The 13,841-nt window shown below is 50.1% G+C and overlaps 5 protein-coding genes across 5 annotated transcripts; 3 read left to right on the top strand and 2 right to left on the bottom strand.

Moving 5' to 3' along the window:
* Positions 1-359: 359 nt before the first annotated feature.
* PtrM4_082910 (uncharacterized protein) lies at positions 360-2,924 on the top strand (the record flags this gene model as incomplete). Its single annotated transcript, XM_066106556.1, has 1 exon — positions 360-2,924. One exon carries the CDS (start codon positions 360-362, stop codon positions 2,922-2,924), a length of 2,565 nt encoding a protein of 854 aa, XP_065963494.1.
* A 98-nt stretch (positions 2,925-3,022) lies between these two features.
* Positions 3,023-3,580, bottom strand: PtrM4_082920 (uncharacterized protein; the record flags this gene model as incomplete). The annotated part of the gene is made up of 1 exon (XM_066106557.1): positions 3,023-3,580. One exon carries the CDS (start codon positions 3,578-3,580, stop codon positions 3,023-3,025), a length of 558 nt encoding a protein of 185 aa, XP_065963495.1.
* A 29-nt stretch (positions 3,581-3,609) lies between these two features.
* On the bottom strand, positions 3,610-4,491 carry PtrM4_082930 (uncharacterized protein; the record flags this gene model as incomplete). Its single annotated transcript, XM_001940386.2, has 1 exon — positions 3,610-4,491. The coding sequence occupies one exon, from the start codon at positions 4,489-4,491 to the stop codon at positions 3,610-3,612; it is 882 nt and encodes a 293-aa protein (XP_001940421.2).
* A 7,200-nt stretch (positions 4,492-11,691) lies between these two features.
* PtrM4_082940 (uncharacterized protein) lies at positions 11,692-12,169 on the top strand (the record flags this gene model as incomplete). The annotated part of the gene is made up of 3 exons (XM_066106558.1): positions 11,692-11,898; positions 11,955-12,027; positions 12,075-12,169. 3 exons carry the CDS (start codon positions 11,692-11,694, stop codon positions 12,167-12,169), a joined length of 375 nt encoding a protein of 124 aa, XP_065963496.1.
* A 45-nt stretch (positions 12,170-12,214) lies between these two features.
* Positions 12,215-13,272, top strand: PtrM4_082950 (uncharacterized protein; the record flags this gene model as incomplete). Its single annotated transcript, XM_001940384.2, has 5 exons — positions 12,215-12,245; positions 12,299-12,401; positions 12,456-12,659; positions 12,710-12,777; positions 12,833-13,272. The coding sequence occupies 5 exons, from the start codon at positions 12,215-12,217 to the stop codon at positions 13,270-13,272; spliced, it is 846 nt and encodes a 281-aa protein (XP_001940419.2).
* Positions 13,273-13,841: the final 569 nt, after the last annotated feature.

Here is a 13,841-nt window from a genome sequence, read left to right on the forward strand (position 1 = left end):
ACTTGCTTGACTTGCTTGGTTTAAACCAAGCAAGCAAGTCAAGTAAGAGCTGGGCAGCTAAGCAAGCAAGTCAAGTCAAGATACTTTGCTTGCTTGGCTTACTTGGTTTACTTGGTTGTTTTAGCGTTACTGTGATGAGGGTGCTAAAACTGCTGTACGGTAGATGTCGCGATGGTTTTGAAGTGTTGCAGTTGCCTCGGTTGAGTCCCAAACAGGCTAAGCGGCTATCAAATAACGTTAGCCTTAGTCTAGCGCATTGCTCCAATCTCGACGTACGCCTGTCTAGAAGCCTATCGCAATGCAGTATCCCCTATAGCAACGCGTTTTCCAGTGATTTATACTGCCCTGATACCCCCAATATGGCCAAACGTCGCCTACCACAAACTTCTGCTCGGAGCAAACGTACGAAAGTAGCCGCTGCCACCAACAACGTCGCCTCAACTCCTGAGGCTTCACCTGAGCCTGCATCTAAGCCTGCATCTAAGCCTAGACCTCAGCGTCGATCACCTCGCAAAACCCTAGCTGCCGCAAGCCAGGCTAACGCCTCGCCGCCAATACCTACCTTCGAGTTGCAGTTCTTAGAGTCGCAGGCGGAGGCTGAGATTGTCGCGCCCACCGAGGGCAGCCGAGCTGGCACGGTGGCTACAACTGAGGCTGGAGAGGGTGGTCAGGATGAGACAAACAGCGCACTAGTTGAGAACTTTGACGGCATTGACTGGGCACGTTTACCTGATTTTATCAAGCCATTGGCGCGTTCTAAGCGCCCAAAAAGTTGGATCTTTCAGTATGGCTACCGCGTTGTTGAGCGCCATGCTACATCTCGAATCTGGTTTGTGTGCAAGTACTGCCATGTACACAAAACTATCGACGCTGGCCGTGGTGGTTTGTTTAACATTACTCAGGCTACAACCTCAGCAGCCACCCATCTCAGCCAACCAAAGCCTGGCCACAACCTTACGAAAGATGGCCCAAAGTTAGCGCAGAGAGCTCGAGGCCAGCTGTCGTTGCGGCAAGCTTTTGACGCTGGTTTAGACGTACAACAAAACACTGCTAACGCGTTTGGAAACTTCGACGTAGAGGGCTTTCGAACAGCCACTGTCATGTGGCTTGTTAACCGAAACCACCCGCTCAGCGAACTTACGACGCCTGATTTTAGAGAGATGATGAGATTTGCCAACCCAGAGGCAGAGGCAGCGTTGTGGGTAAGTAATACCAGCGTTTCTACCTTTGTGATGAGGTTGTTCCGGTCTATACGACCGCAAGTTATCGACACCCTGTCAGGCTCAGTAAGCAAAATACACGTAAGCTTTGATGGCTGGACAACAAAGGGTGGTAAACGTGGCTTCTTTGGAGTAGTCGCTCACTTTGCCGACGCAGCTGGAATAATACGAGACTTACCAATCGATCTGCCTGAGCTCGCTGGCGCCCACACCGGTGAGGCTATTGCCAAAGCTATCTCGACGACGCTCTCAGCATACGGAATAACAAGCGACCGATTAGGCTATTTTGTACTCGACAACGCTACCAACAACGACACTGCGATCGCCGCGCTCGCGCGCGAGTACGAATTTGAGTCCGCTCACCGGCGCCTCCGCTGCAGTTGTCACACGCTTAACCTCATCGGCCAGGCTATTATATTTGGCACCAACAAAGACGCCTACGGCAACACTCAAGAGCAGTACAATACCGAGGAGCAGTATATGCGAGAGTGGCGGAAAGATGGCCCTATTGGAGTGCTAGTTGACGTCATCAACTATATCAAAACGCCGCAACAGTACGAGCTTTTTCGTGGCTACCAGCGCCTTGCCAACAACAACCTGCCTGCTGAAGGGCGTCTCAAAGTACTCGAGCCAGTCAAGCCTGTCGTCACTCGCTGGAACTCATACTATGCTGCTTTTGAGCGCGCTACCAAGCTTCAAGCCGCGTATAACTTGTACGCTGAGCATCATATCAATAGGGTTATCCTTGAAGATGCGCACGCTGCGCAGCGGAATAATAAGCGGCCCGACGCCCCAAACTGGATGAGATCAACTGGGCTCCGAGCTGCTGACTGGGCGGTGATTGCAGAGTACCAGGACTGCTTAGAGCCGCTCAAGTACGCCACAAAACGCCTCGAGGGACGCTCTAAGGATGGCAAATACGGCGCAATCTATGAGGTTATACCCGTTTTTGAGTACGTACTCAGCAAGCTTGAGGCCCGGGCGCGCCCGTTCGAGCACGTCGACTTCAACGCTCATGCCGAGGCTCCAGAGGATCACCTCAACGTCAACCTCCGCGCCGCGTGGAGCAAAGCCAACGACTACTACAACAAGCTCGACGACTCGCCCGCTTACTACGCCGCTGTTTGCCTACACCCGTACTACAAGAACTACTGCGATGTGGCGTGGGCAGACAAAGCTGATTGGCTTACTAGTGCCAACGCGTCGTTCCAACAGCTTTGGGCGGCATACAAACCTCAACGAGCACGCCAGCGGTATACAACTGCGCCGAGTAGCAACAACATAGACGAGGCAATTATTGCTATACTTAGCCGCAACAATGACCGAGAGGCTCCACTTGACGAGTTTGAGCGCTGGAAAACACAAGAGCCGCAGTGGACGCAGGAGCAGTACAACGCAGATGGAAATCCTGTCCAATACTGGATACAACTACTGCCGAAATACCCGCATTTAGCGCAGTTTGCAATCGATATCATGACTATCCCAGCATCAAGCAGCGACTGTGAGCGCCTCTTCAGTGAGCTTGGCGACCTTCTTGAACCTAAACGACGTGCTCTGGGCAGTGAGCTACTCGCAGCTCTTCAATTAGTAAGGTCATGGGTGCGAGCTGGTTATAAACCGTACAACTGTAGCGAGGCTAAGCTTTCAGATGAGCAGCTTGTAGGAGATTACAACATACTAGAGTGGAACACTGAGTTTTGGTAATTTGTATGTAGCTTAATCTCTTTGTAGTAGTCAAGTAATCCAAGTACTTGCAAGTAATACAAGCAAGTCAAGCAAGTAAAAAAATCACCCCAAGCAAGTCAAGTAAAGCCTATGTTTGAACCAAGCAAGTCAAGTTTAGAGCGGTGACTTGCTTTACTTGCTTGTTGGAAAGTCTGGACCTCGCATTCTAGAGACGGCCTGTAGAGCGCCATTGCGAACTCTTTAACGCCTCGACATGCTGTGATTACTGTGGTCCGGAGCGCATATTCTCCCATATACTGCTGCCCAAGCGCCCTCTGGCATAACTGGAGTTTGTCTAGCATAATGTCAAGGACCTCATGGAGTGTCTTGTCAGGATTCTCCCTATGGACTTTAGCAAAGGATGTCGTCGTCCAGTCTGCATAGTAGTGACTGTGGTTGACGTCCGTGTCGAAGTGGTTCTTAAGCTTCGTGTATACAGTCAAGAATGTATCTGTCCGCTGATCAACGAAGTGGAGGTAGTAGTCTTGCGCACGGCCTTCCAGGATCCGTGGAAAGACTGCATGGAATTGGTCTGGCTGGATGTCTGCGTGATAGCAGATGCTGTAGAAGATCTTCAATTTGTCGTCTAGGAGGTCGTACGGCTTCCCTGTGTATTTCTTCTCACGATCCCACATCTTTGTAAAGACATTGATTGTCTTCGGATCTAGTTTCCCATTATTAAACTCGATTGGGGAACTGCCTTGTATGGGTCTGTATCCCCTGAAGGTATAATTGGAGGGACGCTCGGTCCCTTTGGGCGTTGTGGGTATGCTGGCGTGTATTCGCGGAATCTGTCAAAGTTGTTGTACGTTAAGCGAGGTTGATGACTTTGCTGTCGCTGGTCCGCCTGGTGTCGCCCGTCTGCCTGTGGTGTCTGTTCAATTGTCTCTACAAGCGGATCTGCTAGTTGTTGGCTGACCTGGGTACGGGTGCGGGTCTCGTCTTGGACATCGGTTTGTTGATCCTCTGCGTCTTGGTCTCTTGACCTTGCAGAGGTTTGGCTCTGCGCTCGACTCGCTGTCCCTACGTTTGTAGGTTGTACCGATCCCGTAGTGTGTCGTCCTAGTAGCCTCCGCTGTTGCAGCATATACGCCGCTGACCGCTCGTCGAAGGCAGTAGATTGGAACTGATCGTCCGGCCACTTCGGACAATCCTCCTTGTGCAGTAGCTTGGCCACAGCTTCGCTTGGCGGCATGTTAACACGGCCAGTGTACACGCCCTTAAAGCGGAGGATCCGCTTTAGTTCCTTAGTATACGTTGCATGCGCGCGCATAAACATAGCTTCAGTCCAGCCTTCAAAGTCCTGACAGAACTCACCAAAGAGCTCTGCGTCTGCTGTTGGCCGGTCTGTGTAGTCTGCGATCGCACGCGCAATGTACGTTGTTGCTGCAGTTCCGTCTACCTCGTCGTCTGGGGCTTCGATCTCATCGTCCCAGATCTTTGGATCAATGTGACGCCACTCTCTTGCCTTTAGGTTTGTGGTCCCTAGCAACTCCTCTCGTGTGAGTGTACAGCCTCCATTACTGCTTGCTGTTTCGCTCGCCATTTGTTGTTGACGCGTGCCGTGCTGGCTGCGTTCGCCAGGGATACGTCGGTTGTCGTAGATTGTTGACGTGTGCCTTGCTGGCTGCGTTCGCCAGGGACTCGTCGGTAGTCGTGGGTTGTACACGGGTCAATGGCGCGACCAAGTGGGGGTCGGTGCGTGTATGGACTGCGTCTGGGAACGCTCTGATACGGCTGGAACGGTCGGTCTCAAGCCGGATGAGACGCCTGATACAGCTAACAGTGAACTTAGCACAGATAACTCCGCCGCTGATATAGGCGATCTAGGGAACGCGCGGGTTATAGGATCTGTCTCTTCTAACCTAACTGTCTGTGACTGCCATGCAATCACTGATCAGTGTTGGTAGGCCTTGTACGATCGTACGGGTGAATAACAACAACGAGGTTCTTCTGGTGACTGGTATTGGTATTGATCTTCTACGAACATAGCTGCTACGAAGGTACACCTAAGCTCTGCGCAAGGTGGGCCGAAGTCGGGCCGAAGTGTCAAGCAGCCGACGTCTCTACCGATACTCACGATTCGACAAATAATAATAATAATAATAATAATAATAATAATAATACTCTTTTCTCCCAGACACAATGTTTCCCTTCTAAAATCTAAAATAATAGTGTTGACACGGCAAAGGTGTCGAATACTAGCAGTCGTTGCAACGAACAAAGTGTATAGTATTTGATTAGTAGTGAGCAAGAGCTGGATGGAGAGATCTCCATATGTACGGTTGCGAGCTAAGCGGGAAGCTTGGTCTAACTAGTGGTCCAAGCTTCCGGCCCGGAAAAACTCGCCGGGCTGGCTGTACGCGCATGTTCCGACAAATAGACTTCTAAGTAATGTCTCTGCCTCTAGTGTTGTGGTGAATGGGAAGCTGAGACTGGAAGTGTTCTTTTTTCTACTCTTCTTTTTCAAATTATCCCCGTAAGCGGCAGCGTATCGATGCTTGAAATCTACTTTGTCTACTTGTCCCAAACAGCAAATATTCAAAATTAACTGGGTGAAAAACCATACCTCCGTTCTCACGATAGAAAAAGAACTACGAAAGAGTACTATGTGCACTGCTGCCTTCTTCCTACCTACTGTGGTGTAGTAGCTTGTCACGTGTTCGGCGTTAGGTAATCGGCGCTAGGGTTGAGTATTTTAGGGCAACTCCGCGAGGAGAAGCTCGACATCATCGGATCATCTTATCGTACACCATTCTTAATACTACCGTTTGTTACTCGGATACCTTCTTGTTCTCTACTCTCTACCGATTGCGGGTCGGCAGCCTCTCTTCTGACTATTGAGGCTATCCCTCTACCACACTACGTTCTATGAAATCTCGGCGATACAAACTTTATTTCCTATCTCTCCTCTCAATGGCAAGATCTTAATAATGTAAAGCCTAATAACGTATGTTCCCCTTTCTATATACAACGAAAACAAGCTACTACGAGCTATCTTTCCTCGCCCTCTTTTGCTTGTATACTAAGATACTTAAATTGAAATAAAACTGTATGTGCTTATGCTCCCTTTCTATCCTTTTTCCAAAATCGCGGAACGCTCTACCATATGTGCCCCCTTTGTTCCGTTTGTGTCAACTGCAGTTACTCCATGCGCCATCACCTTTTACACTTTGTAAAGAGAAGATCGCTAGGACATTTGCCAACGCGCCCGGCTTTCTTACAAATTCATGTGTCTCTCTGTCTGCTGCTGTCCATGTAAACAGCTTTGAGGAGTAGTCCGCCTTCTCTTCTTCCTCACCACGTTCTGAAAGTAATTACTAGAAATTCCAAAATCTCCACGAAATGGGTGTATGTTTTGCCGCGCGCATTACCTGAAATCTAACACAATAAAACTCCTACTGATGTCTTGCATGCCCGCTCTTTATACATAAATAACGCTGCCGAGGGATCTGCTTTCTCCATCTTCTTTCAAAAAGCTAAGATTCTCACAAAAACTAAAAATGCAACGATTCCAAAGCCATGGACCGCTTCCGAGTTTTCTTGAATATGTTGTTCTTATACCCCATGCGGGTTCTCTGGATCCCTTCTCTCTCAACGCACAAAAAGTTGAACAAAAATCCGTTCATGCTTTGAAAGCCCAGAAATATCAAAATGCGGATACGAGAAGGCACATGTGTCTGTGACTATCCTCTCCAAAAAAAATCGAATCAACCCTTGTCAATGATCAAGTGGAATTCTTTCTCCCCTATCTACTTGAGATCAGCAAGATGGACCGCAAATGTTGACTGCCCTGTGCCTCTGTCTGCACAAAAGCCTCGACGCGAGACTCACTCTCTCACGTTCTTCCTTAATCTTCAGAATATGCAATAAAACCACTCAATGAAACGATGAATGTTTTGCGTCTTATTCTTTTTTTCAAAGGAACAAGCCCACAGTTTCTATGTCGGCTTCTCTGCGCCTTCTCAAACATAAGCAATCGTTGACACTACATCTTCTAATCTAAAAATCGAATATGCAAAAAATGACACTCAAAAATCTGTCGTTGTTGCTGGTATGGCTAAAAAGACTCAACACCATGTTAGATGTGGGCTGCTCTGTTTCCCTTTTTCTGCAAAGCATCTACATTGGATTCTAATTTCCCACATTCTTGAAATGCAATAAAATGGAGTTGAATGTTTCTGTTTTCTGTTTTCTTCCAAAAATCTCTGTCAGCAGATCATATGTGAGCTGCGTCGTCCCTTTTTTGAAAAGTACTACAGAGGCCACACAAAGGCCTTTCTTGATTACTTGATAATTTGTAAAAACCCCAATATTAGAAGCATGATTAGATGCTTACCATGTGTTAGTGTTCTGTCTTCCAAAAATTATATCACTACCAACTATGTGCACTTTTCTTACCCCACATTCACATACTGTATATTCAAAATTCGTTCTGTGAAGTTTCATGTGCGCTAGCTCTTATAGCTCCGCTTCTCGGACTCCGCAAATTTCAAGACTCCGATGAGACGTCTGTTCTATTTACTTCTCCACGCTCTCTATAAATCGCAGCTACCCTGTACCTGCCTCTTAAGCTCTTTCCATGTCGCTAAAACCGGAATCACCGAAACTTGAAGATGATGAAAGTATGTTCTGTTGACCTTTCGAAAAGAACAGCTGTCAGATCTGCCGCATGTGTGCGGGCCTACAAACCAATTTCCTTATATTTCCTCTCTCTCCCCACAGAAAACAAAGCATCTGGCTCCAGTTGTTCCGCTGCTCGTGCAGTATAAACCTTGGAGCAGAAGTGGTTATGAGTGTGTTGTCTCGTTTCCCGGGCTCTAAATGAACAGCCATTCATCTTACACTTTGTGCGTGTCACGTAGAATCAAACATAAAAACAGTGTATGGCATGTTCATGTTACTGGTTTTCCCCACATATCAATTTCCACACTCCCGGGGGGTTTCCGGAAAGAATGTGTATTTTCTAACTATCAAAAATGTGATATTGGGCTGGCGCATCAAAACTCCTGGAAGGACTGCATGTCTGAGACTCTGCTATCAGGCCTGTGTGGGACATCCCTTCAAAACCTGAAATATGTGCGGACCCGCGCTGAGTGCGGCTGCTTGCTTGAGATGTCTTCCTGGGCTACTGTCACATCTTTATCTTTTCTGCCCAGCCCAACCATCTTAGCATGCTGAGGGTCCAGAACCTATCCCCTAAAGAGCCCTCTACCCGTTGGTCGGATCGCGAGGGTTCCGCTCCGGATAGTTCCCATAGTCTCGCCTTCTGCGCCTAGAGGTTGTCGATTATTTCTTGACTGTAACGCAATCTACAGAACCTATACTTAACAGAGTCGCACATCCGCAATATAGCCAGTTCGAGATGCATCCAGGGGTGTTCCATGTGTCCAGTTTTCTGGACAGACCTACGCTTGAACTAGACCCCCTCTACGACCGAGGCTCGCACATGCTCACGTAACATCTGCACGAATATGTTCCCCGCAACAGTTTCTTGTGGTCTGGGCGGTTCCGCTCTGCATACGCTTTCAGACGGTGGTTGGATGACAGCCTAGCTTCGAAGGTTGGAAAGCTATGCCGTATGAAGCCATGTCTCCGCTGCGTGGACTACTCAAAACACGGTGACCGAGGTTCCATGTGTGCTATCTTCTTGGGATTGTACGAGTTGCTCTCTAAGAGTTTCATCTTCATACATGACGATCTTCACTATCTTTCATGATATCTCTGATACTTGGACTGTTTGACTGTGCGCTAGTGGTTGATAGGCCATTGGTGGCTTCTGCTCAGTCGAAGCGTCCTCCATGTGCCTAATCTACAGGATACTCACGTCATTATGTCGTCCTGTGTAGTCTGAGTCAAACAACTTTCCACACGCGTCTCCCTAACGCATCAAAACCGTATAGTGCGCTTTGCTGAGAGGCGCGAACTGAGAGGATTGACATCACCATCGACATGCATGCTTGCCAAGCTGATCTACTATCTGACAGTGCAGAGGAAGTCGCTCGTGTTTGTTCCCGGCTCAATGTGCTGCATAGTCGCTCTTGCCATCTTTTTGAACTCTGCGCCTCTTGCTACCACACTTTCCATTCTACCATCCACTCCCACGCCCTGCCCCACCACACCCATCCACATGACCACGCTTCGACTCACAATTGCATACTCTACTGCACCACCATTATCTGGAAGTCTCATGCAGAATACTCCTAGATTTCATGTATTGGCCGGCAGTCGCCCTATCATCCGCATTCGCGGCTGCAGTCTTCCGGGTGCTTGGTATGTTCGAATCGGTCAAGGTGGACAATCCTGCCTGCTTTTACCCTCCCCAACAGACATATGAGGTTGTATCCGCCACCATCCGCTCCTTAAGATGTCCAAAAGAAGCAGAGTGAGTTGAGAGGATCTGCGCTGTTGCGAGACAACCGCGGTACTGGAGCAGCCGCAAAGCACTCTAGACCCACGGCAGGCTACCGAGACTCCAGGATTGAGCTATGCACGCACGCTGCCTCGAAGTGAATGCGCGCCGGCTGCGACCAATATGCCCGACAATTCATGCACCAGACGTCATGGGTGTGGATGCACCAACATCGCAAGGGAGCGCTGCTTTCGACGAGTGCAAGATGGCGCTAGGGTCGCAGCCAGGGCGAAAAGAGCAGGAGACAGAAGAACTCGGACGACTATACCGAGATCTCTTGGTACCGCGTTGCCGACGGTGAAATGTCATCGTCAAACTTGCCGACAAACATGCCTCAACAGCCTTGCCCACCAGGCCGAAGCGCCCGCGCCATTGGAGCGCATCCGTAGATGGTAAGTTCTCCTGATCTGATGGCCAGATGCATCAATAGTAAGGTGGTTAGTGGTAGCACACGAGCGGGCAAGGAGGGCGGGTGGCTCCGTGAGCGACCGGGCGAAGCGTGTGGAGAAGTGGAGTTGAGGGCGAAGATCAAGGTCGAAGAGGTCTGGCGCCCGAGGCGGTGGAGCCTGCTGATAAGACGTAATCTTTGCGACCAAAAAGTGTGGCAGCCGCGGCATGTACGTGGGAGTATTGTCTAACAACTACACCACACCATGGTGTGGTAGGAGCTGTATGGGTAAACTTCGGCAGCTGGGCGCAGTGCACTTAGTCAGCATGTGACTCTGCGGGCTGCAACTGTGTGCATTGTCCCCTCTCGTGCGTGTGTGAGCCACCAACGTCGCACGAGGGCTGAGGATGAAGCCACACCACAGTCGACACGGGATATGTAATTACAGGCACAGGACGCCTCTCTGGTCTCAGGCTTCCAGGCACCAAACGGCGTTCCGTGAATCAGAGTGGGGCGGACCAAGATCTGCTACGCAACGCGGGGCTCCCACCAACCCGTAGCTTGGTCTCGGCCGCTGTCATCAGCCACCACGACGGGTTTTCTGGCCAGTGCTGGTTTCCAATCCTCAACCATTGCTTCGTAAAAGAAGTATTTGTGCATACGGCTAACCTGGCGCGGCCCATGACTAACGACATCGAGTCCTGACTACGGGTGCTACAAACGTCAACGTCTCGCTACCCCATGTGCCCCGCCCGCGCTACATGCACTACTCGCAAAGTCTTGTTGACAGCTTATGCCCAAGATAGTAGTACAGCCGTGCAACACCTGATGTCGACTTCTGCTTGTTGAGCTGAGGCTGTGGAAGCCAAACCGAGCTGAGTAGCCGGCATGAGCGACACCAGGCCGGACACGGGATGGAAGCATTGGGACGCCTTCTTATATCCCGCACGTGTGCCGTCTAGCTCCAGCCCCTGGCTGCATCGTGCATCCAGACTCCCCAGTCTATACGAAACCCAGCCCTTAGCAGATGCCGCTATAGCGTAATTCTCAAAGTCTTGGTGACGCCTGTCCAGTCTTATCTCTCAGACTAGTCGTCTACGCTTAGCCAGGCAGGTAAAATCTCGCGAGTCAGTCGACCTTCCTCTTTGCGAAGCTGCATCTTCGCGCACAATCAGGCATATTACAAAGTGCCGAATAATTCAATACTCGCAATTGGCTCCCAGTTGCTGTGGCGCCTGTAGTTTCTCGCTGCTCGTCGCCGACCTTGGACGTTTCGCCAACCGGTGTGATCGACATCGCGATACTGATATTGCTCGGACGTCTAGAAGAAAAGGGTAAGAGCGCTTTGGCCTTGCAACGGTCTTGCGGCCACGTGTGGTATCCACGCAAACACCAAGCAGATCAATTTGATTATCGCAGTATGCAGTGCACCCTCCAAGAGAAGAGTAGGGTACCATGAATGTAAACTCTTGGGACGAACGGCGCATTCCGTTTTGATGTAGCGTTGGATTTCCTCAGGCCATCATGGCAAATGTCCCCTATTCAACGGCATTTCTCCATCAATCGCAGACTGGTGTTTCGTTGCGACAGGACGTGCAACGGACGCCGTCATAATTACATGGAAGCCATAAAATCCGGGTAAGGCGTGAGGGTCGGGGGAACGGTCCCAAGGAGTATGCCCAGCTAGAATCCATCTCGGGAAGTTGTATCGTTTAGAGCAGGTGGCGGTCGAGGCACCACTCACACTATGCAAGGGACATGCGCCGTTCACCTCAGGTCAGTTTCAAGTCCTTCCTAACGATTGAGCCTACCGAGTGCAGGGTAAATGGTCAACATGCTGGCTATAACACACGCGGGTCGTCCCGTGCAGTCTCACTCGTGGTTCTGGCTTCCCCGAGGATTGCTTTTGTTGTTGTTGCGACTCCCATTGTGCTGGTCCACACAACATGACTTCAAGATTTCCAACCGCTGCGGAATTTGCAGCATTCCCACCCCCAAATTATGTGGACCCGGTAACCAAGTTCCCATTGGCATTGGCCATTGTGATCCCGATGACCGTCATCGTCATTGCCTTCATATCGTGTCGATTCTTTTGCCGGACAGTTCTCATACGCACACTAGGATGGGATGACTGGTCAATGTTGATGGCTGCTGTAAGTGACGCTGAAACACGTTTGGAGAGGCGAGAGCAGAGGACTGATTCGTGCAGGTGATGTGTGTGGCGAACAATATCATGCTCATCATATCGATGCTTCCAGCCTACCAGATGGGTTACCATCTCTGTACGACATCCGCATCCACAATTTGGCGCATCGCTAATGGGAGACAGGGGATATCCACCCACTGAAGCTCTTCGGTTCGATGAAAGCTGCCCAGGTACGTTTTGCGCAACGCAACAGGGGGACGAGGCTGACAACAGTGTAGATGGGCATGGCTACACAAGTGCTTTTCACACTCATCACCACTTTCATGAAAGTGGCTATTCTCCTCACATATATCCGTAAGCGCCACTGAAACGACCGGCATCTGGATCGGTTGGCTTACACACCGTAGGCATCTTCCCCGGGAAGCTGGACAGATGGTTTTGTCGCTTGATGATCGGATACACGGTATCACTGAACATTGCATGCTTCTTTGTCATCTTGTTCCAGTGCTCGTAAGACTCCTTTTGCGCCTTGTTCTCTGCGCATCGTGCTAACGACAAATGTAGGCCGGCGAGCACGTACTGGGAAGTTTTCAAGTACTTCCACACTGCCAAGTGTCTCAACATCAAGGCCATCTACTACTTCCACGGATCACAAAACACGCTTAGCGACTTTCTTATCTTCTTGTGGCCCGCAAAAAACCTCCTCAGCGTACAAGTCTCGTTGCGCCAACGTCTGACGCTGACAAGCATGTTTTCACTCGGTGTCATGTAAGTTGCTTCCAATCCACGCACGCCGACACAAGCTAATCCCGATAAAGTGTATGTATCGCTGGCGTCGTACGCATGTATTACACACATCTTTACTTGGTATCCTTTGATGCCTACTGTACGTCCACTCACTTCGCACCAACTCCGTCACAACCAACTAACTTCTCGCAAAGGGTACGGAGCCTCAACCTTCATCATCATGTCCGTCGAAAGCGGCGTCGGCGTCGCCTGCGGCTGTCTCCCCGGCTGCAAACCTCTCATGAACAAACTCATGCCCCGCGTCTTCGGCAACACATCACAAGCCTCGCGACGACGCCCATCCGGTCCCTTTGGCGCACCAAAAGCCATGCCATCCACCTCCTCGGCGGGAATGTCAACACAGGGATCATACCGCATGCAGCCTATCCGGCCGGCGGGCGCCGCACTATCTCCCGAGAAACGCGGCAGAGACATAGATGTGGAGAAACAGTTGCCTACCACACCGTTGCCGTCGCATCAGAGCATACGGCCACCGAGTCGGTTAGCGTTTCCAGCGCGGAGAGAGGCGTATAGGGAATTGGCGGGGAATCGAAGTGATTCCAGTATAGAGATTTTCCTTTTGCATCGTGAATGATGGAGGGGAAGGCTTCGCTCGATGTATACAGTATTGAAGCGAGAATTTTCAACTTTCATCATGTGACTTTGTGCGGTGGCGTTGTTGGTGAGGCTGAAGGTGTGGCCATTCGTGATACCCTGCATCAGCCACTATAGACGAAGTGCATACCGCTCCTGAGTTGCTCATCCTAGTAGTCTTTATTGTGCTTGTTTTGGTGACTTTGTTGAGACTGACATTTGGTGGTACGGCCCGGTTGTCTGGTGGAAACGCGATGAGAGGTGTACAGCAGTGTGTGTAACGGTGCGATGTGGGTAATGTGGAGTGAGGGTATCGTGTGGCGTGAAACTCAGGTTATAGAGAATAGGACCAGTCCAAAGAATGCTTTGTCGTCATATGTTGGTGGGCTGATCGAGCTCTTGCGCTGGATAGATCTAGCAGTTTTTGTCGGCTCATCATCTTCGGCCACGTGAATGGAAAGTCGAAGGTGAGGCGAATGTTAGTCAGTGTTGATGCGTCAGTGTCGACCAGCTAGGAACATTGTAGCGAGAATTGAAGTTAGTTGAATGTCACTGCGTAAGCGCTAGTGT

Source organism: Pyrenophora tritici-repentis, chromosome 3 (assembly GCF_003171515.1).
Source record: "Pyrenophora tritici-repentis strain M4 chromosome 3, whole genome shotgun sequence".
NCBI lineage: Eukaryota > Fungi > Ascomycota > Dothideomycetes > Pleosporales > Pleosporaceae > Pyrenophora > Pyrenophora tritici-repentis.